Source organism: Leishmania braziliensis, chromosome 28, assembly GCF_000002845.2.
Source record: "Leishmania braziliensis MHOM/BR/75/M2904 complete genome, chromosome 28".
Classification (NCBI taxonomy): domain Eukaryota; phylum Euglenozoa; class Kinetoplastea; order Trypanosomatida; family Trypanosomatidae; genus Leishmania; species Leishmania braziliensis.
The window spans coordinates 566,870-591,740 of NC_009320.2; the positions used below are offsets into that span (position 1 = coordinate 566,870).

Sequence of the window (24,871 nt, forward strand, 5' to 3'; positions counted from 1 at the left end):
CTACCGGCCATCCCGCAGGGGAGAAGTGCACGGGAGGGGCCCTCGAGGAGGAGGAGAGGCGACGCGGCGCACGGGGCGCGGTCATACCTAGGGGAAGGAAAGCGACACGCATGCATCGGCTACCTTCTCGTCTCAACACCTTTCCATAATGTTACACATTCGCTGTGTTTTTTATGCGTCAGGCTTCTCCCTCCTCCCCCACCCCTCTTTTTTCTCCCCCTTTTGGTCCTCCTTCAGCCAAGCATCGTTGCCGATGCAAACGCCCGTTTCACTAGTAAAAGTGGTGCCTACACGTTACCAGAGGGAGAGAAACATTTTTCTTCGTTACTCTCCTCGACTTGCCCTCCCTCGCTCCCAGCTCCCGCTACACTTCTCTCTTTTCAATGCGGGACCGTCACTGTTTGCTGATACTGCCCTCCCCTCTTCCTCGCCTCTTATAGACACAGCCCTTACGGTGGTACGTGTGAGCACTACGGGGGCGTAGAGAAGCGCAACTGCGCCACCAGCACACGAAGGTAAGCGTAAAGACCGCATGTGTGGCAGCGCCTCTAGTTGGGGTATGAGAACTGCATATTTTTACGATGCTCGACGACGCGTGTCGGCACACACACGAGCAGGCACGACAGCGAGTGCAGCGCAGGGGCGCCGGCTCTCAGTTCTCTTCGTGCGATCGGAGCTATCAGGCGACCGTCGTGACGGCGTCACCGGTGCAACACGCTCCCCAACAGCTCTCTCCTCCAGCGCCGCGACGAGGATGTCCTCCACCGTCCCCGTGGCGGCGGCATCGGGAGGCGCCGACTTTGTCGATGTAGACGCGCTCAACAGCGCCGATACGGACGGGGCGGAAGACGTGGGTCGTGCCGCCGTAGTGCCAGGGCTCACGCAGCGTGTTGGGCACATCCCACTTCGTGACGCCGTCGTTCTCTCATATCACGGAGCCAGTGATGATTACGCGATGCACCGCCGCACAGTGGGCGCGTCTTATGGGGATGGCGCGCCGCCACCCGTAGATGAGCTTCTCTCCGTTGCCACCGAAGACAGCCGTGTGCTCCTCCGCCGCAGTGGGCTGTCCACAGAGCCACGCACCGCAGGAGTCCCTGCGGTGCACATGTGGCGTGGATGCAACGAAGACACAGGTGAGGAGGCAAAGAGAGCGCCCGCGTACCAGTCACGCGGTGCGGATCAGTCATTTGGGTGGAATGACTGCGCTGGTTCATTGTCGAACGCCTCCTCAGCGATACCGACAACCGTCTCCTCTGTCCGCTGGGCGCAAGAGGCCAGCGTGCTGCTCGAGCACACACGCGGCACCCTGCACAGGGTGCGCCCCCGAAGCGGCACCTTCAGTGCCAGAGTGAGCAGCTCATCACTGAATCAACAGCGTCCGCACGTCTCTAGCAACAGCTGGAGCCATTGTCAAGCAGACTTCGTGGCTCTCTCCACGAGCTCTGTGTCCTTGGTCCAGTCGCGCGAGTATGGTGCCGAACTCGCTGCGGTTCAGCACACCGTCTTCGCGTGCGAAATGATTGCAAACGCGACTTGCATGGATGACTGGGGTCCGCACAGTACAGTCGTTGGTTTCTCGGATGGAACACTGCGCGTGGTGGACTGGCGCACGCCCGCGAGAGGTTCCTCCGTACACACAGGTGATGCCGTTGCCGACGATGACGAAAAGCACGTTGCGCTGCGGACGCATGTGCCACAGCCGCCGTGGATGAGGCATGGCGGTCGCTCGGCCACCGCCGCCACATCAGTGGCAGGTGTGCTGTCGTGTTGTGCCTTCGAGGACAGCTTCCGCATCGTCTGCGGACTGGGAGATGCCTCGGGTGCCGTGGTGATGGCCGACCTTCGCCGCCCCGATAGCGGAGATCGTCTTGGGCGTCGTCGCACGCGTGCGGAGCAGCAGGCCGCGCAGCACCTTTTCGCTGAAACCGGCGGACAGAGCCCCACAGGGCGCGCTGTGACGGACATTCAACGCGATCCCTCGTGCTTTGGACGCATTGGGCTTGTCGATATGACCGGCACGGCTGTCTTGACCAACGTGGCTGCGTTGGAGGTGAACACCGGCAGCTCCGCAGCCGTCGCGGTAAAGCGCAGCCGCACGAAGGACGGGGCTGGCGTGCCTTCGTCTCTTGGCTCCACCGCCGTCGCAAGACCGCGTCTTCCACCGCCACCGTCGCCGTGGTCGGTCTTGGAACGCCTGGGGAGCCTGTCACCGACTGCGTCTCGGTCGGCTGTCCTGACGACCATCTTGCACAGCATCCGCGGGGGGCCCCAACGTGCTGTCACAGACGGTGGCAACGCACAAGGCGAGTGGTTTTGCAGCCCCATCACGGCGCACCCGCGACCACGCTGCGCCTTCAGCGACGACGGCCGCCACTTTGCTCACATAGCAGCGAAAAGTGTACTCACCGCCACCCTGCGGTGCGCAGGGGCGCAATGGGGTGCCGTGATGGGCGGCTCATCGTTTTCTCGCACTCCCGGCGTCACTGCGACACACGTGCAGCTTGCGTCAAGCCTAGCGAGTGGGCATGCGGCACTCATGCCGTCCCCCTTCATTGCCGTGTCTTGCGTGGACGGGCTCATGTGTTTCGACACCGGAGACGGGCACACGCTGGCGATACCGATCGTGTGAGCAACACCATTCACTGTCTCGGTCACGGGATGCCACCAGATGTCAACACTGAAACGATGCAGGAGAACCTGGGCGTGTGGGCGCGCATACACGTAGACGCCTTCGCCGCCTTCAGCGGAGGAACTACGGTCGGTGTCTCCCTAGTCGACAGAGAGGAAAGGAAAATAACAACAACAAAGAAAAGGTGCAAGCAGCGCCGACACTGCGGTTGCTCACTGCACATATCACGGAAGTCCTTTGAGGGCGATACTGTGGCATGATGGGGCGTATTGGTCACTCCTCATCCATGCAGGAGGAAGGGGGCAGCACGCCACTCCGCGCGTGGGAGTCCTATACCAAAGCAAGCGTGCAGTCAATGGTTTCGCAGTGTGCAGTCAATGCGAGGTTGCATGGCACATTCCTCAAGTGCCCAGGCGCACACATACACATAGAGACAGGAACAGACGCACGTACCGCGATTTACACTTTCCCTATAGATCGATCACTTCCGCCCTCTCGTTCAGTCTTTCCTGCCTCCGCTCCAAACGCCGAAGACGTATCTTAACGCTCTTCTCTCCCACTCTTCGGTTATATGGCCCCTTAGCATCATTGTTGGAAGCTTCTCCATGGTGAGCACTGGTCACAGCGGTGACGCCGCGAGGTCCCCCTCCCCAACCTGTTCGCCCCTAGAACAGGCGCACCTCCTGCTCGTCTCGCTCTTGCGCTGGTGGCCGTACGCGCCACATGAGCAGATCCCGTCGGTCTTGCTCTGTGGACCCACCTCGAATGGGAAGAGCCACCTCGTTCGTCGTGCTGCAGACGCCGCCAATGCATGCACAGACGCTCCTACTGACGATGTCGCCCACGTTTCGAAAAACGAGGAGGACCACCATGCAGTAGTTTGCAGAGGGCCAGCGGGCGTCGCCGCGGAAAATATGCCCATCTCAGTATTGCTGCAAGTGCAACGCCGAACTCGCGTCGTGACGGTTATTCCGCCTCTTGCCAAGGCTGTGGCAGTTCAAAGCGCTCACGACGGCAGCACGGGGCTGCGTCGGCTGCTCCGTCATGCCATATACGAGGCGTGCATCGCATACAGCCGTGAAAGCGCCACTACGGCATGCGTAGCTAATGACACGCTCCACACCACACCACCGACTGAAATCGCTATCCTGCTTGTTTTGGATCACGTTGAGTGCTACCTGCAGCAAGATGACGCGCACATTCACGGCAGCAGCAGCGCAACCGCCGACCCAGCGACACGGCAAAGTCGCGGTGTAGGAGGGCCGTCTCGTGACGGCTCCAACGCACAGGGTCTCAACACGCTCTACCCAGCCTTCCTCGCCGATCTTTACACGGTGTTACGCAGCTGCCCGCCTCTCTTCTCGCAGCACGAGTGCGCCACTCTGCACCTAACGCGCCTCGTCTCCGTTGCTCTCTTTACGGGAGGGCTGGACGAGGTGCTTTCTGTTGTTCGGCACCGCTACGTTGACTACGCCCTCTCCCTGCCCACTCCGACAGAGGCGGAGCGGCGCGCGTTCTTTCTACAATACGCCACAACGTCTGCTACTGGTCAAGCGTCGTCACTGCTGCCGCTTCCAATGGTTGATGCGTTGGCCCTGCGCACCGGTGGGGTCTCGTACGGAGGACTGCAGGAGGTGCTGGGCCTCGCGCTCGACCACTGTACCTCATCGACGTCCCGTCCTTCCTCCTCTCCCTCCTCCGACCCCGGCACTGTCGAATGTGATGAGCATGTGGCTGGTGCCATGGCTCAGGCAGTTCTTCAAGCCTATCAATCCAGCGGCTCCGTCACAGCCTTGGAGTATCGTCGCAGCGCAGGGTTTGTGGACGTGCAGGTGACGCGGTGGGACGATATTGCTGGGATGGCGCACGTGAAGGAGACGCTGCAGCGGTTGGTTACCGATCCGATTCGGCACCGCGACACGTACCGGCACTTCCACGTGCGCCCCTCGACCGGCGTGCTGCTCTATGGCCCTCCGGGCACCGGCAAGACGATGCTGGCCAAGGCCATGGCAACCGAGCTGAACGCCTCCTTCGTCTATATGGACCTACCCAAGCTGGTGCAGGCGGAGGTAGGCGAATCGGAAAGGCGGCTGCAGGAGTATTTTAATGTCGCGCGCGAGCGCAGCCCCTCGCTTGTGTTTATGGACGAAATACAAGCTGCCTTTGGACTCCGCTACGCAAATGCCACGGATGCGCATCGGCGTCGCGTAAGGTCTATCGCGGCTTGCGGGGATGGTCCAGACAGGGGCGCCTCTACCCCTGCCACCGCCACTACGCACGATGCCCGTCTTGTGTCTCACCTTCTTCACCTGCTGGACGCTGCGCAGCAGGATGAGGAGCACTTTGTCCTCTTCGTCGGCGCCACAAACGTCGTTCACTTGCTGGACCCACTCCTCCTACGTGCCGGTCGACTGGACACGCTCCTAGAGGTGCCGCTACCGGATGCCGCGGCTCGCGAGAGTCTCGTACGGCGCGTCGTGTATGGAGAATGGGCTCATTGGCTGTACGAACAAGAAAACACTACTTCCTCGGCGAACGTGGATGGCGACTGTGTCGCTGCCCCTGCTCTGATTGATACCAAGCAGCTAGACAACCTCCGCGAGGTCCTGGTGGAGGCGTTTGTGCGCCGCTCTGACGGTTTCAGCGGCGCCGAGGTGCGCAACTTCACGTCGGTGTTCGGTGTCCAGCTTGCCCGTGCTGTAAGTAATAATGTGGAAGCGATGCAAGACGCGGTGATTGACGAGCAACTGGACTGCACAGAAGCCACTCACGACCCGCGGAGAGAGCAGTGCGAAAGGCAGCGGCATCTGCGTCGTGCCATCACCGCCTTCCTTTCCACAAGCGGAGGAACAGAAGGGGGGCTCAGCTACGATGCACTGGCGCTATTGGATGCCGCTTACAAGAAATGTGTCTCGTAACTTGCCCTTTGTGCCGGATCAGGACGCTGGCGCCATGAATCTGTGTTGGGTATCGAAGCTGCATCACGTCCGCCTAGCAGTGGACAGCCTCGTCCGCACATCCCTCAAGGCCGTTCACCCCCCCTCTCACCCCTCCGCAAATGCTGCCGTTCTCTTCTTTGACGAGTAGTTCGATGTGTACGTGCTGATCATTACACGCCCTTGAAAGGTGCACTGGCCATGCCGCCGCCCTTCCCCCCCCCCCCCTTTGGCTCTTGTTTGTCGGCCGCGTTCTTTTTTTTTTTCCGTAGGCACACACCTAACACTCCCAAATCCACTACCCATGACCCGCGTAATGTCGGCCAACCCTCTTCATCTAGCTCTCGTTCCCTTGCGCCTCCCACCTGCATTAGTACTGAAGCACCTCGCTAGCAGGCCGCGCGACGGTGTAAAGCGAAGAACAGTTACGAATTAAAACAAAAAAAAAAAGCCGTAGTCCCTGTATGGGGATAAGGCGTGCTACAGCGCCGCCAACTTGATTGTGCCTTCCTTTGAGGAGTTGTGGGCACAGCACGACTGACAACATCCGCAGATGTCTACTCCTCTTTCTCTCTCTCTCGCTTTGTCAACACCCACCCGCCCTTTTCCCAGAGCCTTTGCAGCCCTCATATGTAAATGGATCGCCTTCCACTACTGCGGGCAGCGGCCGGCCTCGAGCCCTCGCCAAAGTCGGCCGTTGCCTCCCTCTCCTCACCCCCGTCAGCACAGATCTACAGCCCGCCGGGTAGCAGCACACCCGCCGAAGTAACCTTTAATATTCCGCCAAACGAAATTGATCAAGACACAATAGACACCCTCGACGCCTTCTACCGCGACACCGCGGTGGTCCTGGGCAGCCTCAAGGCGATCCGCACCGCAATGGAGGAGCTGCGGCAGAAGCACGCGGAGAACATGCAGACGGTCGACGAGGCGCGCTCAAAGGCGCTGCGCCTCGAGATCGACGAGCTGTCGCGCGAGGCCAGCAACGCGGCCAGGGCGGCGAAGGACAAGCTCGACGCGATGTCCAGGAATACGGCCAATCTGAAGAAGACGCCGGACAGCGTGCATGCCAACAGCGCCGTCATCCGCATCGAGGAGAACCAGCACATGTACCTCGTGGTGAAGCTGGCCACGATCATGGCCGAGTACCAGCGTCACCAGTCCGCCAACGAGGCCTTCTACAAGGCGCAGACGCAGCGCCAGATCAAGATCAAGTACACCAACCTCGACGGCAGCGCCATCGACGACTCGATAGCGGCGCAGCTGGCAGAGCAGGTGATGGAGAACAACACGTCTAGCTACATCTTCCAGCAGAGCAAGGAGGTGCTTGCCTCCATCATCGAGACACGCAACGACATCTACCGCATCGAGCAGTCCATGCGTGAACTGAACCAGCTCTTCAACGATCTAGCCCTCTTGGTGAATGAGCAGGGCGAAATCATGGACGTGATTCTCGCCAATGTTCAGCGGAGCATTCGGTACGTGGAGAAGGGCAGCGCAGAGCTGAAGAAGGGACGCAAGTATCAGAAGAAGAGCCGCAAGAAGCTGATTTGCTTCGTGGTGTGCATCGGGATTATAGTTGCTCTGTTTGTTCTTGTTGGTGTGCTCGCCGGCACCATCAAGATCCCATGAGGTACGTGTGGTGACTTTGAACGGGGAAGAGAGGGTAACGAAAGGAGGGAGAGACAGGAAGGGACAGGTAAGTGATCCACACGCTGGGGAGGAAGAGAGAGAAAGGAGAAAAAAAAGAAAAGAAAACAGCGCCAGTGCAATAGTTTACGGTGCGGTTGCAGCAAGTGGGGAAAGGGGAGCTGTTGGAGTGTTTTGCTGAGTTTTTCACCCTTGCGTATATGTGCACATATTAATGCGCGCTGTGCGGCGGCCGGGGTGTTGCCTCTCGTTTTTGAAGAGTCAGAGGCGTCGTTCTCCCTTTTACTGCATGGGGCAGTGAAGAACGAGGTAGATACGCTTCTGCTGAGCCTTTGTTTCTCGGCTGGGAGTGTTGGCTGTAGAGATCGACGTCCCTCTCGAGCACGCGCTTCTCCGCTCAACCACCTCCGAGTCCTTTTTTGTCTGTTTACTGCCCTCCCCCTTTCTCCTTTCTCTCCCTCTGCGCCTCTTCCTCAAGTCGGATATGCGCTGACTCAGCTCGAAACCCCTTTCCTGTGCCCTCGACGCATGCAGGCCCATGCTGGGGTGGTACACATCATGACCTTCTCATCGCTATCGCATCGCTCTCCTTTGGGGCTGCTTCTCTTGTTTGCTCCGTTTTTTGTTGTTTGACTTCGAATTCGTTTCGTTTTCGTCCTTTTGTTCGTTTTATTTTTTTTTTTTTCGATATGTCTGGTCCGCTTGAGGAAACGAAGTTGTCTGTCATCCATCGATATCTCACGGGATCTTGGAACATGGGCGCTCCCGGAGAAGTAACGGTGCCTACCCCACCCCCTCTCCTTTCCCTCCTTGCCCTTACCGGCGCATTGTGTTCTTTTTTGTGTTTGCTTGAAGCATCGTGGGTGTGTTTGTGAGTCCCTCTCTGTCTGTCTCTCCCTCTGTGCTGCTGAAGTTAATGCATTTCCTCGCCTTTGTCAGCCCCGCCGTCCTCTCCCTACCGCCACCACCGTCCAACAGCATCACTCATTCGCTTGTCTCTATCTCTCTCATACTCCAAGCTTCTCCTCTTCGGTTACTGTTTCCCCTAGTTGAAATTTTGTCGTCGTTGCTGTGCTTGATCACCTTCACTTGTGGGAAGCATCTCTCTCTCTCTCTCTGTCACGCTGTCACGCTCTCTCACTCTGCTTATCCGTCGGTGTCGGGGGTCTGCGAAGCGGTTTCTCGCGATTATTTGGGGGGTTAGCTTTCTCGCTTCTTTGCTTACACGCCTCCTTGGGTCTCCACCTCAGTGCATCTTTGTTGTTGCTATTCTACGGTTTGTCTTCTTCGTTGCCAATGCGTGTGTGTGTGTGTGTTTGTGTGTGTGTTGGTCCATGATGATGTTGCTCTCCATCTACTCACCTACCGATGTCTACTGCTACACGCAGAGACACACGCATACACACGCACATGCCAACACCTCTAGCTCCACTGTTCTACCCTTCTCTCTTTCGCGATCCGTTTTGCTTCTCCCCCGTCTCGGTCTCAATTCTATTTTGAAGGTACTCACAACCTCTTTAGGAAGACGGTGCGATGGCACGTGGAGAAAAGAAAGCCCTGTCTCTGTAGAAGCAGCGATACCACAATTTACCCTCCCCCTCCTCCTCTTCACCGTCCCCTCCCTGACTACCCGATTGCCTGCAAGGAATAGAGCTTGCGGAAGAACCAGTGACTGTGTAGCTGCATGTGTATGTCCGTCTGCGTGTTTAGGCGGAATCCACGCAGAAAACGAAAAGGGAGGAAGCGAAAGAGGGAAAAAAAAATGACTCCCGCTCTCTCAAACGCGTTCTCTCTGCTGCGCGGTTGCGTCTTAGACGGAAGGAGAAGGCTAAAGAGGTGCCGCAAGAAGAGGTGGTTGTGTGTACCCCCACCCCACCCACAACAGAGCCCGTCCTTCTTCCATATTGTGCAGGCCCACATCTTCTCCGATAATGCGGAGTTAAGCATGTGACGTGATCGAATTGGGGTTGCGAACATGATCTGCTGTTGGCATGCTAACGAGCGGGCGGGGTATTTTGCAGATGATTCCTACGCTGCTGAATGCCATACTCTCTCTCTCGACGATACACTGCCACCCTTATGTCTCCCATGACCCTCACTAAACTTTTATGTGTGTGTGTGTCTGCAGCGAACCGGCACGCAGGCACCACATGCAGCTGGCATCAGAGCGCGGTTTTTACGGCGATTTTGCAGCAGTGCTCTAGCATTTCACCCACCTACTCTGAGGCTCGCACACTTGACTTTTGAGTTCAAGCTCAGCCATGGATCGTCTTCCAAGCCCTCTGGAGGTTGCCGCGCGCTTTTCGGAAACCATTGGAACAAAAAAGCTCACCGCCTCTCATTTCAGGATGGGTTACGCAGGGCGGTCGAGGAACTTCAAGCGCGCTTGACTTCTACCGCGACACCGCGGTGGTCCTGGGCAGCCTCAAGGCGATCCGCACCGCAATGGAGGAGCTGCGGCAGAAGCACGCGGAGAACATGCAGACGGTCGACGAGGCGCGCTCAAAGGCGCTGCGCCTCGAGATCGACGAGCTGTCGCACGAGGCCAGCAACGCGGCCAGGACGGCGAAGGACAAGCTCGACGCGATGTCCAGGAATACGGCCAATCTGAAGAAGACGCCGGACAGCGTGCATGCCAACAGCGCCGTCATCCGCATCGAGGAGAACCAGCACATGTACCTCGTGGTGAAGCTGGCCACGATCATGGCCGAGTACCAGCGTCACCAGTCCGCCAACGAGGCCTTCTACAAGGCGCAGACGCAGCGCCAGATCAAGATCAAGTACACCAACCTCGACGGCAGCGCCATCGACGACTCGATAGCGGCGCAGCTGGCAGAGCAGGTGATGGAGAACAACACGTCTAGCTACATCTTCCAGCAGAGCAAGGAGGTGCTTGCCTCCATCATCGAGACACGCAACGACATCTACCGCATCGAGCAGTCCATGCGTGAACTGAACCAGCTCTTCAACGATCTAGCCCTCTTGGTGAATGAGCAGGGCGAAATCATGGACGTGATTCTCGCCAATGTTCAGCGGAGCATTCGGTACGTGGAGAAGGGCAGCGCAGCGCTGAAGAAGGGACGCAACAAGCTGATTTGCTCAGTGGCTCGCATTCGTATGTGGAAGAGATGGTGAGAGATCATTTTTCTTGGATAGAAGTCGTGCCTGGAGGCTCTAGCACAGTTTATCGGAAGGAGAAAGGATGAGTGGCGTGTGAAGACTGGATGTAATGCTCGCGGTGGTGGGCATCTTATTTGATATAGGAATCGATATGGTCGCCTAAGGTGTCTTTTTCTATTTATTTCGCCTTTGTCTGCTCATCTTGCTTTGACGCTGCTGTGCGCGTCTGGCAGGTGATGCGTTTGTTCGGTTCGTTGCATGAGTTGCTCCCAACGTGCTCCGCAAGGGACGGTTGTTGGCGCACCTCCCTGTGGCCTGCGCATTCAATGGTGCTTTTCTCACTGCCCACTCCGCCGATGAAGCCTCGTTTCACTGCTATCAAGGCTGCCGACTGCCAATCGCATTGTTTTCTGTGTGCCACCGCTCCGCAGCGGTGGCGCACACTCCTCCTCCCTGTCAACTCAAAACCAACGATGCTGCTATTGCCCCTGTCTCCTTTCTCTCTCAGAGAGAACACACGCAATAATGCCCTCCCTGGCATCCGTACGGCGTGGCTCAGCAATGTGCTCTCAAGCGCCGTGCCGAACACCATTCCTCCGCTTCATCTTGTCTCTCTCACCTCTCACTGCCAGACCCTCCCTTTTCTCCCTTCTGCGCACGTTTTTTTCTTTCGCTTCGTTATCATCGTTTTGTTATTCCCTGCCTCCCCACCACCACCACCACCACCTTCAGCTCACCTTACCTCCGTTGCCTCTGCCGTTCTGTCGCTCCTCCTCCTCCTCCGCGCATCCCTATCGCCCTCATGTCAGCCAACATCCGTACAGCTCTCTCTGGTACCAACCTGCCGATTCTGGCCGCAGGGCTCTCTGGTGGCCTGGGTGTGGTCCTCGGTGCCCTCGGCTCCCACGCGTTTCTTGAGCTTATGGACACGAACCAGTTCAAGGCGTACAACGTAGCGAACCAGTACCACCTTGTCCACTCCATGGCGATGCTCGTCGTGGCAGCGATTGCGCCCCGCGTCACAGAGCCAGCCGCTACCTACTTCCGCCGTGCCTATCTCCTCTTCGCCGCCGGCACAGTACTGATGTCGGGCTCACGCTATGTCCACTGCACAGTGCATAAACCGGACTTTTTAAGCAAATTCCCCGCCGTGGGTGGTGCATTGCTCGCGGCTGGATGGGTATGCGTCGCTCTTGGCGGCTCCACCTTGAAGGAATAGACAGAAAATGAAGTAGTATTCCTGCGCACCGCAAGCCGATGCAGAGAGAGGGGAGGGAGAAAGAGACGAACAACAAGGGAAAGAAAAAGGATGCATTGGCTCTGTTTCTAGTCAGGAGAGTGGTAGCGTTGGTTGTTTCATGCCTCTTCCCTCCCTCTACTCCTTCTCGCCCGCCTCGATTCCTGCCAGCAGTATAGGGACATGCACTTGGGCTGGGAAGGGGGAAAGGAGAGCAGAGGCCAGTGATGTTGATGCCAGGCCACAGAGAAAAAAAGTGGGAGGAGTGAGCTTTAAGGTTTGGAGAAGGCAGCACTCGAATGAGAAGCGATGCGTTGTGCTGCTGCAAAACAGGCAACGGCAATCTCTCCACACACGCACACACGCACACCCACACACACCCACACACACACACACGCACACACACACACACACACGCACACGCACACACACGCACACCCACACACACACGCACACACACACACACACGCACACACAACATTTCTTTCGATTGTGTTTACCACTTTCCAACCCCTTTTTAATTCTCGTGCTGCCTAGCGTGTACGTGGGTAGGCAGGAGTTCGCGCATCGCTCGCAACGGCGAGCACAAGCACAAGGCTCATGGGGCAGACGCATCGGCCTTGTGTGTATGTGGCCCACGTCTCTCTCTCTCTCTCTATCCTCCACATCGCTTTTTGTTTCCCAGCCTCTCCGGGTTAATGTCCGTGTGTAGGGGAGAGAGGGTGTGTGTATGTGTGTGGGTGTGTGTGCCCCTCTCTTACTATTCTCCGCCTCCCCCCCGCCCCTATTCATGTTCCTTTCTAATTTTCGTACTCTTCGCGATTTGTCGAACGTGCCGTTTTTTTTTTCTTTTTTCGCGAATCCTCCACTCTTTCCTCCGCCTCCTCCTCCTCCTCCTCCTCCCACCCCACCCCACCGAATGCCCGTGGGGAAAACGGAGGGGAAGAAGGAGGATCCCTTCGCCTTGCGTAATGTTTGTTTGGTAGGGGTTTGCTCTGGTGGTGGTGGTTCCCGACATATTGTGCTCATCGTGGTAGAATGGCGGCGACGTGTTTTCATCTAGTTGCTGCTGTGTGGGCATTCGCCTTGTTTGTGAAAAGCCTGGGTGTGAGAGAAGACGGGGAGGAAGAGAAGAGTACCACCACGGCGGGGATAATGAGAGTGACGCGGCTGGGAGTGAGGAAGACTGTCGTGGGGTACTAACTAGTTTGCATGCGCGGCTGAAGTCACCTCTTTGCAAGGGACGGAAGTTGCAGTAGTGGTACAAGTGACATTGCTCCCCCCTCTCCAGTGACGAAACCTATACGTGATCGCTCAGTATCCCATCTTCACTCCTCTCCTATGCACGCAGCATCTCCTCTCGCTCGCTCTCTTTGCCTTCTTCTTACCCCTCTCCCTAACACCCGCACCTCAATGATTGCACTCAGTAACGCAGTGGCGAAAGAAAAGATCTAAAAAAGGAAGCTGTACGAGGAAAACAAACGCGAACGAATAGCAGCGCACAAGAGGTGCTCTGCCACACGATGGACGAGCGCGATAGCGAGTAAAAAAAAAAAATTAACAAAAGAGGCGAACGGGGAAAAGTACTGTGATCAGCAAGCATGAACGTGGAAAATGCCCTCGGAGACGGACGCTAGTGGGGTGGGTGGAAGATCAAGCTTCTGCTTGATCACTTGCAAACACGTGACACACCTCCAATAGCGAAAGAAAAAATGAGAAGCGAGTACTCGGTAAATGCAGAGATCACAGAGCGCCTGGCTAAGTGCGCGTTTCTATGCCTGTCTCAAAGTGCTTCCCTTGTACAGTCGGGTGTCTTCTCCTTACGTTTCGTGTTGCTTGTGTGCTCTTCTTTCTCACCGCCCCCCCCCCATCCGTTCCACCATATGAGTGCATCTCCCTCCCTTCTCGCTCTCGTTCACTACGGCAGATGGTTGTGGTTGGTGTTCATAATGCCGCGTGCAGGCGCACTGAGGCACGAACGAGAAATGGATGTGAAGCTGAGATTATGATTTGCGTCCTAGTAACGCTCACTTACACTCGCATTACACAGGCACACGTTCGGATATTCAGCTGATGTGCTCTGTATCTTTTCCTCTTCCGCACATCAGTCCTGGCTGACGCCCACAGGTTTCCACTCTACAGAGTCGCAAAGTGTGTTGGCTCTCTCTGATGCTATTTGTTAGATCGGCCTCTCCTCCCTCAATGTATGGTACCCTCCCACTCGCCCGTCCCCGTTGCTGCCAACGCCCCTTATCACACCAAATATGACGTGAAGGTCCTCCCCGCTACAACACCCACACACTGAAATATTTTAGCATAACGCAACTCATCGCAAGACAGCCTCCACATTGCCAGCAGCGTCACGCACACTAGGCACATTCCAAAACAATCAGTGGCCAGTGCCCATAAAGATGATGTTTCTGAAGGGCGCTCATGTGCCCATAATCCTAGTGGGCTGCGTTGGTCTCTCCAGCTTTGCCATGGATGCTCTTGGCGCGCACCTCAAGACGAAGATGAGCATGCGTCAACGCCGCTCTTGGTTGACGGCGAACCAGTACCACATGGTGCACACGGTAGCCCTGGCAGTCATTGCGTGGATGATGGTGCTGGCGAAGGAGTCTCCCGAAGCGTCTTCGCGTCTGAACAAGGGCTTCTACCTGATACTGACCGGCGCCCTTGGATTTGCCGGCTCCATCTATTCGCTGTGCCTCCGCATCTGCCCCAAGTTTATGGGCCCGCTCACCCCTACCAGTGGCCTTGTGCTTGTGCTGGGGTGGACAAACGTGGCGCTGGCTGGCCTATACTGGTGACGAGGTAACGCGAACCGGGAAGAACAAAGGAAAAAGAAACAAGGGAGGGGCGTTGAAATGAGAGGCAATACTGGAGACTCCACCTTCGACCGTATTGACGGAAAGGTCATTACTTGTTTTACTTTTCGGGGAAATCAGCTCCGTTGAGCATCGCAACTGCTGTTGCGTCGCTCTTCATCATCTCCCTCGCAGCTGATTACGCTCTCCAATATGTAGCAGCTGGGGAAGGACTCGGAGTGGGAGAAAGCTGTAGGGAGGGCCTGGGACGGCGTCAGTGGCGCATAGTCTGACTCCTTGGTGGAACCTTTTTGCTAGCGCGCACCGGTGTGTGTGTTGGGGGGGAGGGGGGATATGTGTGTGGGTGCATGCTTGTTGTTATATATAGCCGTTTCCATTGCACTCCGCAATCGACTGGATGCCTTTTTTTTTTTGCTTACCGCTGGAGGGGAAGCCATGTCGTACATCTTGTCGAGGCTTGCGCATTACATGCCTGCGTGGCTCTCCTCCTCTTTAAGCAGCCGCCCATCAGAGCCTGAGAAAGAGGCAGAAAGGCAAGGCGCACGCTGTAGGCTGTTTTGCGTGGTTATATGCACCCGTGTCGGAGGACAAGCCCCTCCTTTGTCATTGTTGGTGAACCCGCGTTGGATCTCTCTCGACCAAGCGCATTGTTCGGTTGATACTAAGCTGCATCGGTGTTCTTCTTACTGTCCCTCTCTCTCTCTCGTGTTCTTCTCCTTTTGCTTTTTTTCTTTATCGCTTTTCGGGGATGTGCTGTGCTCTACGCCGCTGCCCCTTCCGAATCACCTTTTTCGGGCTCCCCGTCTCCCCTGCTTGGACTTATCGACTCGAGAACTGAAGGAAGAACAAGAGGGGGCGCTTCTGGAGAGAGGAGACCACGAGACCGTGGTAGGGGGTGAGGTAGACTGGGGAAGAAAGACGGGAGGGGGGGGGACACTGATGCATCCCCAAGCAACCTATGTGTTTACGTTTGATTGCTTCTTGTGTGAGCTCCTCAGTTTCCTGGCGAAAAGTGGAAGGGTGTTGAGGGGAGCGGCAACTAAGATCAGCGCGCACGCCACATTGGAGCGGGGGAAACCCCACGCACGCACGAGACTCGAAAAGACTGGCACCGCAGCGCTCCTCCTTTGCTGGCTGGCTTCACCTCCTCCTTTCCCCCTTTTTCGTCGTTACGCTTTGGCGGCTTTGTTTTGGGCGGAGATGGAAGAGGGAGGGAGGGGGGGTATTTGCCCCTCGGCCGTTCCCCTTTCACGACTTTCTTTCGCCGCATGCGCACAGATTTGTACTCCGCACGTGTGAGGTGTGTGGGTGAAGTGTGGGTGTTGGTGTGTGTTGGCCAACCTCTCCTCCCTCCTGCGCGCCCTCCGCAGAGGCGACGCAGCGAGAGCGAAACAGAATGCACAAAAGTGTAGGAGGACAGGGATAGCCATGCAATGGCCTTTGAATAATTTTTTTAAGCCATGAGACTGACGGAGAGTACGCACGCCACACGTGTTCGCTTCACTTCACCATGTTCAACCTTTTGTTTGTATCTCGGTGGTACTTCTCTCTCCCTCTCTCTCCGTGGGGCATGTGTGTGTGTCTGTGTGTACTCTTATGCTCGACAGCAGGAGCGGTTCTGCTCGTCCACTCTGTGAGCGCTCTCGTTGTAAGGACTTCATGCAAAGTACGTCCACGGAACAGACATATTGATAGTAAGGCAACGGGAGTAGGGACTGCAGGCATCTGCGCAAGCCTTTCTCCGTGGGCGTGTGTCTTTCGTGAGGGGGAGCGGGAGGGGTTACCACTTTCCCCTCTGGCGCAGGACGACAGCAGCGCGGCATCCGCCAAACTCATTTTTTGACTCCGTGCACACAACCGCCCGCTTTCCTTGGTTTTCATACCTGACTGGAACTGGCAGCAGGACGGTGGTGGGCGCGTGCGACGCTGCGCAAAAGACGGAGACAGCGGTGCATTGCTGCTAGCACCAGGCACGACCGCGACACCACCCCCTGGATGTGTGTATGTGGAGGGGGAGGGAGAGGGCGCACAAGCGTGTCTTGACCTGCACCCCGCGCTATACAATCTCATTGACTTTTCACCTGTACCAATGTGAGCTCTTCTCTTTCCACCACCACCACCCCACTCGCCTATCTCTTCTACACTTCCCTGCCTCCACCTGCGCGCACATGTCTTCTCTTTCACGGATTCTGTCCCTCGAAATAAGAAAAGCGCACACACACACACACACACACACACATACATCCCCCCTGCATAGTCAGAACTCACAGCAGCAAGGCAAGGCAACAGGCTCCGAAAATGGTGTCTATTCCGTTGGCATACAGTGGCGTGCTTGGATTAACTGGCGTCATCGCTGGTGCCGTCGGCTCGCACGGGCTGAAGGCAAAAACTGTGGAAGAGCGCAACGCCTTCGCTGTGGGCTCTCAGTACCAGCTCATGCACAGCATAGCAGCCCTTGGTGCCATCGCGCTCAGCCAGACAGTACGAAGCTTGAACCCCACCGCGGCGAAGCGGCTGCACATCGCCGCCTGGATGTTCCTGGTCGGGACAACACTCTTCTCGGGCACCGTGTACGCGCGCGTGTTTGGTGCCCCCACGTCGATCCGCCAGGTGGCCCCGGCGGGGGGATATCTCATGATGGGTGGCTGGGCCTGCCTCATTGCTGCTGCCGTCGCGCTGTGAGAGCTCAGAAGAGATACAACCAAAAGCAACACAAATTCCGTTGTGTGGCGAACAGTAACGAGTAGTCCTAGCAGACAAAGGTGATGAAAAGTCTCGGAAGCAGTGCTATTATGCCCTTCCAGGCGTGTGCCTGCGCATCAACTCGCTATTTCCAGCACGAGGTGATGGTGTAGCTGCCACAATGACGGAAGCTGAGAGACTGCGTGGCTGTGGTTGAGGCTGCAACCTTCGCCACCCCTTCGCTCGTCACGCACTCCTCCTGGTCGCGAAGGCTGTCGCGGCGGCGGCTGAGTGTGGTCCGCTGTTGGGTACTAGTGTGTTGAGCTCCTAGTCAGTCCTCCTCACCAACGCCCTTTTATGTCTTTACGGCACATGACCGCCTACCAACACGTACGTACAACCGCTCTCTCTCTCTTCAACGACTCTGTGCCACCCGGGCATTCACTCTTATTTCGCGCCTTGTCATGACCCTTCGTCCCCAGCACCATGGCCTACGCACCTCTTCTATTCTACAGCGGCCTCCTGTGCTTCACCGACGCGGCCGCCGGTGCCTATGGCCTCCATGGGTCCAGTCCCCCCGGAGAGGACAAGCTCTGCAGCGTCTTTGCGACGGAAGCCCACCGCCAGCCGATCCATCAGCATTGCCTTCTTGGCCTCCATTCTGTTGGCGGAGCCTCTACGCCTAGCGAATCCAGCGGGGGTGACGCGCATGACCGTGGCCGCGTCGAGATTTCTCATCGACATCCGCGTGTCTGCCGGCGCCTGGTATGCACTAACGCCAGGCCCGCTGAAGCGACTACAAAGCGCTCAAGCCTCTGGGCGGTGGGCTCATTGCAAGAGTGGGGTGTGGCGCGGTGCGACCCTTTCTGCTCTCGCTCTGTGACGCGGTCTGGAGACACTCGGTTTAACAAAGACGAAGGAATGGGAAGACATACTTGCGTCTGGCCGCCTCGCCATGAGGGAACGAGAGGCACCACAAGATGGTATATTGGTGACAAGAGCAGCACACGAACAACTCGCCCTAACGTAACGTCAGCTAACTTTCCACCACGGCAAACGTACTGTTGTCCGCTCTTCACCCCTTCCACTCCCAACAGCACCGACGCCACCGCCCACCTCACCCGCTTCACTATCATCACCTCCAAAAGAGAGGCGCTTTCTTTCTTTTCTTCCTTCCTTCGTTGTCTGTCTGACACCTGCCGCCTACGTAGGCCCCCTCGCCTTTGATAGTTCACATCATCGGCTCAGTGAACTGAAACTCACTCACAACTCTGTGCGCCGTGTGCGCATGGGGGTCCTCCTTACCACCGGGTCCCCAATTTCCTTCGCCATCATCTGAGCCCCTCCCCACCCCCCTCAATCTTTCGCCCACAGTTGCTGGGCCCCCCCCCCCAGAAAAAAACCTACTCCAGCGCTCTTGGCATACTCGGGGTGAAAGAGAACGGTGCACAACGTTCCTTTCTGTGTGAGGAGAGGAATTCTGTTACAGGTGGACGTGTGCAGAACACGTCTGCGAACAGTCACTCACGTTCCTCGTTGGGGGGTCTGTCACGTGTTGTCCCTTCCCTTTCATTCCTTTATGCACGTTCAACTATGTTGCCTTGCATGGGTCGGGGGTGTGAAAAAGTGAGGGAGGGAGTATCGCAAGATCTCCCCTCTTCCTCAGCGCATCCTCAGCCATCTGTGCATCGCAGTGTATGGGTGCACAGTCCTACGGCCGTGCGCATTACCCCCTTCCTTCACGGTTTCTTATGTTGCTCACTCTCTCCACGTACGCAAACTTATCCAACTCTCGTGGCTCACTCCCACATCTGCGCATTGCGCAGTTGTAGACAACGTCCTTTCAGTGTTTCGACTCACCTCACGCCTATTGGCCCCTCGTACAACGCTCTTCCTTGATTTCTCAGGCTCCGCATGAACGTTGTAGGCGCCGTGCAGAGCCTACTTCGCACCAATCAATCGCGCTGAACAACCCGCTTCTGCCACCACTAAGGCGACGCAAGCAGAAATAGAGGTGCAGCTGTCACCATGGCGCCCAAGGCCCACCCCGACCCTATGGCGAGAGGTCCCTCTTCCTCCTCGAAAAGTACCGCAGACCCCATGTTGCAGGGCACGTATGAGCAAGATGAGTCGAACGACGTTGAGCTGTCGACAGACGAAATTGCTGCCTTTGAGGGGCGTCTTGAGCACCAGCGTGGCGGAGGCCAATCTGCAGCGGCGCTAAACATATCGAGGACACGCGAGTCGGGTGTTTCGCGACGGTTGTCAGCACCGGTGGCCAGTCATGCCCATCAACCGCATCCGTCTTCGAGCACATCACTGTCGGCGGCCCCCAACGCTGCCGACACAGCGTGGGCTTCCTCACACCGCGCCGCCGACCGTGGCGTGTCAGAAGAAGAGCGCGCAGCGCAGATACAGCATGGCGCTGACGTCGAGGATGTGCGCCGTCTCGAGGACCGCTTCGGCGGTGGCAATGACGACGATAGCGATGACGAGACGGTTGCACGCTGGCGTAAGATGGGGCTGTGAGGAGACCAATGAAAAAATGCTCTCCACACCCATGGAGCTACTTCACAACGTTTGTGTGTGTGTGCGTGTGTGCGTATGTGCTGATTGACCGAGACCGCGCCAAGCTAGAGCTGTAGCTGGAAAGGCGAGGGTCAGGGGCCGGGGAGGAGAGTTCTGGACGTTTGCAAGGTTCTCTTGACATTGCCACCACCGCCCGTGACCCCCTCCCCCCTTCCCTACACCTCTATCTTATCACGCAATAGATGTACATATCTGCCCCTCATTTTCTCTCTTCTTTGGGTCTTTCCCTTGACGCACGCGCAGCAGGGGACGTGGCCGGCTCGCGTATGGCGCCGTATAAGTGGAACGTGAGGTGACAGAGGTTGGAAAGGAAAATGGATCTCAAGTACTTGCAGAGAACCCTGTTAGATTGACGTGTACGCACGGCGGCCTTCCTCCGTGATGGCGGTGCTGGCGTCTCTGCTGCGTGTTCTATGGTCTTTTCTCCACAACCTCGCGGCGTGCGCTACTCTCTCTCTCTCTCTCTCTCCCTTGCGCGCACTTCGCACACACGGAGAGACAAACGTGAGGATTATTTCCCCTTCTGTGAGCAAAACGTCTTGTTTTCACACTACATCGCTCTTCTCTCGCTGCTCGCTCTCTCCCCCCTCCTCCCTTTCTCCTTGTATAGTGACGCTGGTGTTGACGTGCTCATCCTCTCGCGAATACGCGTGCGTGCCGGCTCCTCCCTTTGTGCATTTGGCATCTTTTCTTTTCCACATACATACATGCATGCGTATGCAGGCACAGACACACACACAGAGAGAGAGAGCCACTGACGGCCATCGCACACCACCATCTTTGCCATAGAAAAGGAAAAAGAAACACATACATAGACCAGGAAGAGGAAGCCGAAAAGCCATACCACTGCCGTGCCCTCTCTCTCTCTCTCGCTTCCTCTTTCACTCTCCCCCTCTCCCCTTCCTCCTCTCACTCGACTACTTCGCATGCGCAATGGCCGAGAACGAAGTAGATGCCATTCTTCAGAACTACTTCGCAACCATTGCGGAGAAAGACTCCGATGCGCTAAAGCTGTATGAAGACAACAAGCGCATGCGCCACCTTGTCGAGCAGACGCTGAAGGCCCGCGAAGAGCTTGAGGCACAGCTTTGCGCAACGCAGCTACTTGTCACATCGCTACAGACCGACCTGCGCGAGAAGCAGCACCTCATAGAAGCACAAGAAAAGGCTAGTGTCGTCTGGTGTGACAGCGTTGCGGAGCTGAGAAGCATCCTTGGCCGTCCCTCCGAGGTAAAGCAGGGGCTGTGCGACGTCGTCGACGACGTGCGACGCATGTTCGCTGAGCTGCGAGGCCTTCAGCAAAGCATGCAGTACGCACGATGGTGCTGTGACGAGTGGGAAGCGTACGTGTTGGGGTCACTCATTGCTTCGGAAACCCGCGAGCGCCGCGTGTTCGAACACGCAGCAGCTCACTCACTTCAAGCGCTGTGCGAAGCCGCCGCTGAGGTTTTCAATGTGCGGATGTGGGCCGCTGCGCAGAAAGCGGCCACGGGCTCCACGATTGCGCACTGGGAAGCCTGGCACGCGACGACTCAGCAAGAGCACGAGAAGGCTGCAGAGAAGCACGCACAGGCTCTGCGTCGAGCCGAGCACGAGGCGCGTCATCAAGCCCGTCGTGCCGAAGCTGCCCATCGAAATGCGGAGGAAATGGCGCAGTTGCTGGCAGCTCAGCAGCACGCGGAACGTGTTGCTCACGAGTTGAGAGTCGTGGAGGCAGAGGCGCAAGTGAGCTTAGTAGACCTGCTCGTCCGCCGCTGCACCGCCGCGGAAGGAAACTGGTGCGACGCTGTGCTTGAAGTGCGCACCGTCACGTGCCGGCTGAAAAATACCATGGAAGAGTTGAGTGGCCTGTCCCAGACGCACGAACAGGCCCTTGTGGAGCTGGAGCAGAGCCGCTTGCGTGTCTCGAAACTTTCGAAGAAGGTGGAGCAGTTCAAGGAGCAGCACTCAGAACTGGAGGAGCTGCAGCAGCGTTGCAGTTCGCAACAAGAAGAGCTGCAGAGCCTTCGGGGCAAGTACGTAGCCATTGCAGACAAGGAGCGCACCCTGCGATACCAGCTGAGCACCTCCACGGAATGTGCCGCCGCAAAGCTGCTGGGGGTGGAGGAGTCCCTCCAGGCGGCCGAGCGGCGCACGGCTGTGCTGGAAGAGCGCCTCCGTGCCAAGCAAGAAGAAGCTCGGGCGGCACAGAACGACGTTGCGGCGCTGCGGCGACAAGTGGAGCAATATCGCACGACAGATGCCGTGTTGCAAGCCACACAACAGCAGCTGCGCGAGACCGAAAAACACGCTTTCAACTTTCAAGAAGCATTGGAAACGTTGAAGGCGGAGCACCAGGAGCAGCTGCAGGCCGCACGCGACCGTCATGCGACAGAGATGGCCGCACTCGCTGAGGCCAACGAAGATGCGCTTCATACCCAGGCTGCACATGCTCGTGCGCGCGCCGTAGAGGCAGAGGAACGCGCGCAGCGGGCAGAAGAGACTGCTGTGCGTGAAAAGGAGGCCCTGCAGCGAGAACTGCAAGCGTGGACGGCGGAGGTGGACACGCTGAAGTCGGAGCTTGCCAGAGGCCGCCAGCGTGCTGAGGCAGAGAAGACTGCAAGAGAAGTACTCGAGCAGCAGAGCCGCAGTGAGTCAAGCGTCTTGCGCAGCATGGTTGAGCGCAGCTTCGATGATGCGCGACGGGGCCCGCAAGTGGCAGAGCTGCAGACGCGCATGAAGAGCCTCCAGCAGCGCAACCGCCTTCTGGAGGAAGCGTGCCGACGCAGTGCCGGTGTCATTGCACAGCTACGGGAAGCGCTGCATCGTGAACAGATGACGTCACGCACGTTGCGGCTGACAGGCAACTCCCTGTCTGCGTAACGCATGGCACACAGAGGCGCACGCACACGCTTATGTTTTTCCTGGGTCAGGATCCAATGCTGTCATCGCGCAGTCGCTGGCGCTTGTCCCTCGCACCTCCACCGGGCAACTCCGCGTCTCCCTTTCTTGCCCCTGTATTCCCACTGCTTTCTTCTTCACATTGTACAAGCTGCTCCCATTAGGTCAGTCTCTCAATCGAATGGGCAACAGGTGTGTATATCTCTCCATCAATCCCAGCATGACTCCAGAGCTTTCTTTTTCATGCTTGGCCGGCGCTGATAGTCACGGACGAGCCAACAGCGTCAGGACAAAGACTGTACGTATGTTCATTTCTCTTGCGCTATGCATTGCCAACGCATCTCGCAACGACAGCGATCGGTATGGACTCACAAGGGAGGCATTACTGCCCTCCCCCTCGGGAGTCGTACGTATCGTAGCCTCTTCACGCGCTGTTGCGTCGTCTCTACCGCACCTCTCTCTCTCTCTTACACACACACACACACACACGCTCTGCTCCTCTCTCGGACTTTCCCTCTTCATCCACTTCCTCTTCTCTCGCTATAACGTGGCACACTTCGCATGCCGACACGCACAAACGCAGGAAAGCAGACGAAGAAGATCCTCGGCGATACACGAGTATGTAGGCGCGCGCACACGCACACGCACACACACACACACACACACACACACACACGTATTCTCTCCCTCTCTCGATACCACCGTCTCTCTGGCGACCATGGAGGCGGAGCAAGTAGATAATATTCAGGCCAACGTGCTCGCCATCCCCACCTTCGAGGCGATGGGGTTGAAGGAGGACCTGCTGAAGGGCATGTACCGCTTCGGCTACAAGCAGCCCACCGCCATTCAGAAGCGCTTCATTATGCCTTTCTTGAAGGGACGCGACGTCATCGCACAAGCGTCCTCTGGCACAGGCAAAACGTCTGCCTTCTGTGTCTGCCTTCTGCAGGCGTGCGACCCGCACACGCGTGAGCCGCAGGCCCTCATCCTCTCGCCGACTCGCGAGCTGGCTGTGCAGACGCAGGATCTGTGCAACAACATTGGCCACCACATGGGGCTGAAGGCGTACGCGTGTATTGGTGGCAAAAGCACGGAGGAGGACATCCGCCGCCTGGAGAATGGTGTGCACATAGTCTCCGGTACTCCTGGTCGTGTCTTCGATATGATCCGCCGCAAGAGCCTTCGTGTGAACGGGCTGAAGACCCTTGTGCTAGACGAGGCGGATGAGATGCTGGGTAAGGGATTCAAGGCTCAGATTCACGACATTTACCGTATGATACCGCCGCTGCAGATCATCCTCGTGTCGGCGACACTGCCGGCTGACGTGCTGGAGATGACGGAGAAATTCATGACAGAGCCCGCGAGCATTCTCGTCAAGCGCGATGAGATCACTGTGGATAGTGTTCGGCAGTACTTTGTCTCTGTCGACGAGGAAAAAAACAAGTTTGATGTCTTGATGGAGTTGTACGACAGTCTCACAATCGCCCACGCGGTAGTGTTTTGCAACACCCGTAAAAAGGTGGAGCAACTCGCGAAGAAGATGACGCGCGAGAAGTTCACTGTGGTCGCCATGCATGGCGACATGCCCCAGGCCGAGCGTGACGAGATTATGCGGCAGTTCCGCGATGGTCACAGTCGCGTGCTCATCACAACTGATCTCTGGGCGCGTGGCATTGATGTGGAGCGCGTCTCGCTTGTCCTCAACTACGATTTGCCGCTCGCGCGTGAGCAGTACATTCATCGCATTGGCCGCACTGGTCGCATGGGCCGCACTGGGCTTGCCATCACATTCGTGCGCCATGACGAGCTGCGCTTGTTGCGCGATATCGAGCAGTTCTACGCGACGCAGATTGAGGAACTCCCCGCCAACATCGGAGAACAAATGTAGAAGAAGGAGGCAGACGCAAGGATGCAGAGGGTAGCGCGCCTCTGTTGTCCTGCCACCCACTTGTTCGAGCTGACCACAGCAGCAGCAACGGTGCCGGCGCGGGCATGCACAGATCAGCCCAAAGTGATGCACGTACGAGCGAACATGTGACTCTCTGCAAGCTCAGCGAGAGGCGCTGCAGACCTGTGGCTCGTAGCCTCTTTTCTGTGTGTAACACCTGATGTTGCACACACGGTGAGCACTGATCTGAGCGCTTCGAAGAATGGTGTGACGAGTCACTGTGGTGATGTCCGTTGTGTGTACAGTGGGTGTGACAATGGGCGTGTGTAGGTGTTTGTATGTTTCTTCGCCGTTGCTACGTTAACAACAACCTCCCTAAGGCAAAGTGAATAAAGGAAGAAAAAAGGAAGCCAAACGTGTCTCCCTCCA

General features: G+C 57.2%; 10 protein-coding genes across 10 annotated transcripts; all 10 read left to right on the top strand.

Moving 5' to 3' along the window:
• Positions 1-532: 532 nt before the first annotated feature.
• LBRM_28_1610 (conserved hypothetical protein) lies at positions 533-2,632 on the top strand (the record flags this gene model as incomplete). Its single annotated transcript, XM_001566141.2, has 1 exon — positions 533-2,632. One exon carries the CDS (start codon positions 533-535, stop codon positions 2,630-2,632), a length of 2,100 nt encoding a protein of 699 aa, XP_001566191.2.
• A 605-nt stretch (positions 2,633-3,237) lies between these two features.
• Positions 3,238-5,550, top strand: LBRM_28_1620 (putative ATPase; the record flags this gene model as incomplete). The annotated part of the gene is made up of 1 exon (XM_001566142.2): positions 3,238-5,550. One exon carries the CDS (start codon positions 3,238-3,240, stop codon positions 5,548-5,550), a length of 2,313 nt encoding a protein of 770 aa, XP_001566192.1.
• Positions 5,551-6,447: 897 nt separating this feature from the next.
• LBRM_28_1630 (Qa-SNARE protein) lies at positions 6,448-7,200 on the top strand (the record flags this gene model as incomplete). Its single annotated transcript, XM_001566143.1, has 1 exon — positions 6,448-7,200. One exon carries the CDS (start codon positions 6,448-6,450, stop codon positions 7,198-7,200), a length of 753 nt encoding a protein of 250 aa, XP_001566193.1.
• Positions 7,201-9,663: 2,463 nt separating this feature from the next.
• Positions 9,664-10,353, top strand: LBRM_28_1640 (Qa-SNARE protein; the record flags this gene model as incomplete). Its single annotated transcript, XM_001566144.1, has 1 exon — positions 9,664-10,353. One exon carries the CDS (start codon positions 9,664-9,666, stop codon positions 10,351-10,353), a length of 690 nt encoding a protein of 229 aa, XP_001566194.1.
• A 787-nt stretch (positions 10,354-11,140) lies between these two features.
• On the top strand, positions 11,141-11,557 carry LBRM_28_1650 (conserved hypothetical protein; the record flags this gene model as incomplete). The annotated part of the gene is made up of 1 exon (XM_001566145.1): positions 11,141-11,557. The coding sequence occupies one exon, from the start codon at positions 11,141-11,143 to the stop codon at positions 11,555-11,557; it is 417 nt and encodes a 138-aa protein (XP_001566195.1).
• A 2,429-nt stretch (positions 11,558-13,986) lies between these two features.
• Positions 13,987-14,385, top strand: LBRM_28_1660 (conserved hypothetical protein; the record flags this gene model as incomplete). The annotated part of the gene is made up of 1 exon (XM_001566146.1): positions 13,987-14,385. The coding sequence occupies one exon, from the start codon at positions 13,987-13,989 to the stop codon at positions 14,383-14,385; it is 399 nt and encodes a 132-aa protein (XP_001566196.1).
• A 2,316-nt stretch (positions 14,386-16,701) lies between these two features.
• LBRM_28_1670 (conserved hypothetical protein) lies at positions 16,702-17,085 on the top strand (the record flags this gene model as incomplete). The annotated part of the gene is made up of 1 exon (XM_001566147.1): positions 16,702-17,085. The coding sequence occupies one exon, from the start codon at positions 16,702-16,704 to the stop codon at positions 17,083-17,085; it is 384 nt and encodes a 127-aa protein (XP_001566197.1).
• A 2,028-nt stretch (positions 17,086-19,113) lies between these two features.
• LBRM_28_1680 (conserved hypothetical protein) lies at positions 19,114-19,614 on the top strand (the record flags this gene model as incomplete). Its single annotated transcript, XM_001566148.1, has 1 exon — positions 19,114-19,614. The coding sequence occupies one exon, from the start codon at positions 19,114-19,116 to the stop codon at positions 19,612-19,614; it is 501 nt and encodes a 166-aa protein (XP_001566198.1).
• Positions 19,615-20,607: 993 nt separating this feature from the next.
• On the top strand, positions 20,608-22,536 carry LBRM_28_1690 (conserved hypothetical protein; the record flags this gene model as incomplete). The annotated part of the gene is made up of 1 exon (XM_001566149.1): positions 20,608-22,536. The coding sequence occupies one exon, from the start codon at positions 20,608-20,610 to the stop codon at positions 22,534-22,536; it is 1,929 nt and encodes a 642-aa protein (XP_001566199.1).
• A 736-nt stretch (positions 22,537-23,272) lies between these two features.
• LBRM_28_1700 (putative DEAD box RNA helicase) lies at positions 23,273-24,442 on the top strand (the record flags this gene model as incomplete). Its single annotated transcript, XM_001566150.1, has 1 exon — positions 23,273-24,442. The coding sequence occupies one exon, from the start codon at positions 23,273-23,275 to the stop codon at positions 24,440-24,442; it is 1,170 nt and encodes a 389-aa protein (XP_001566200.1).
• Between the last annotated feature and the right edge of the window lie 429 nt (positions 24,443-24,871).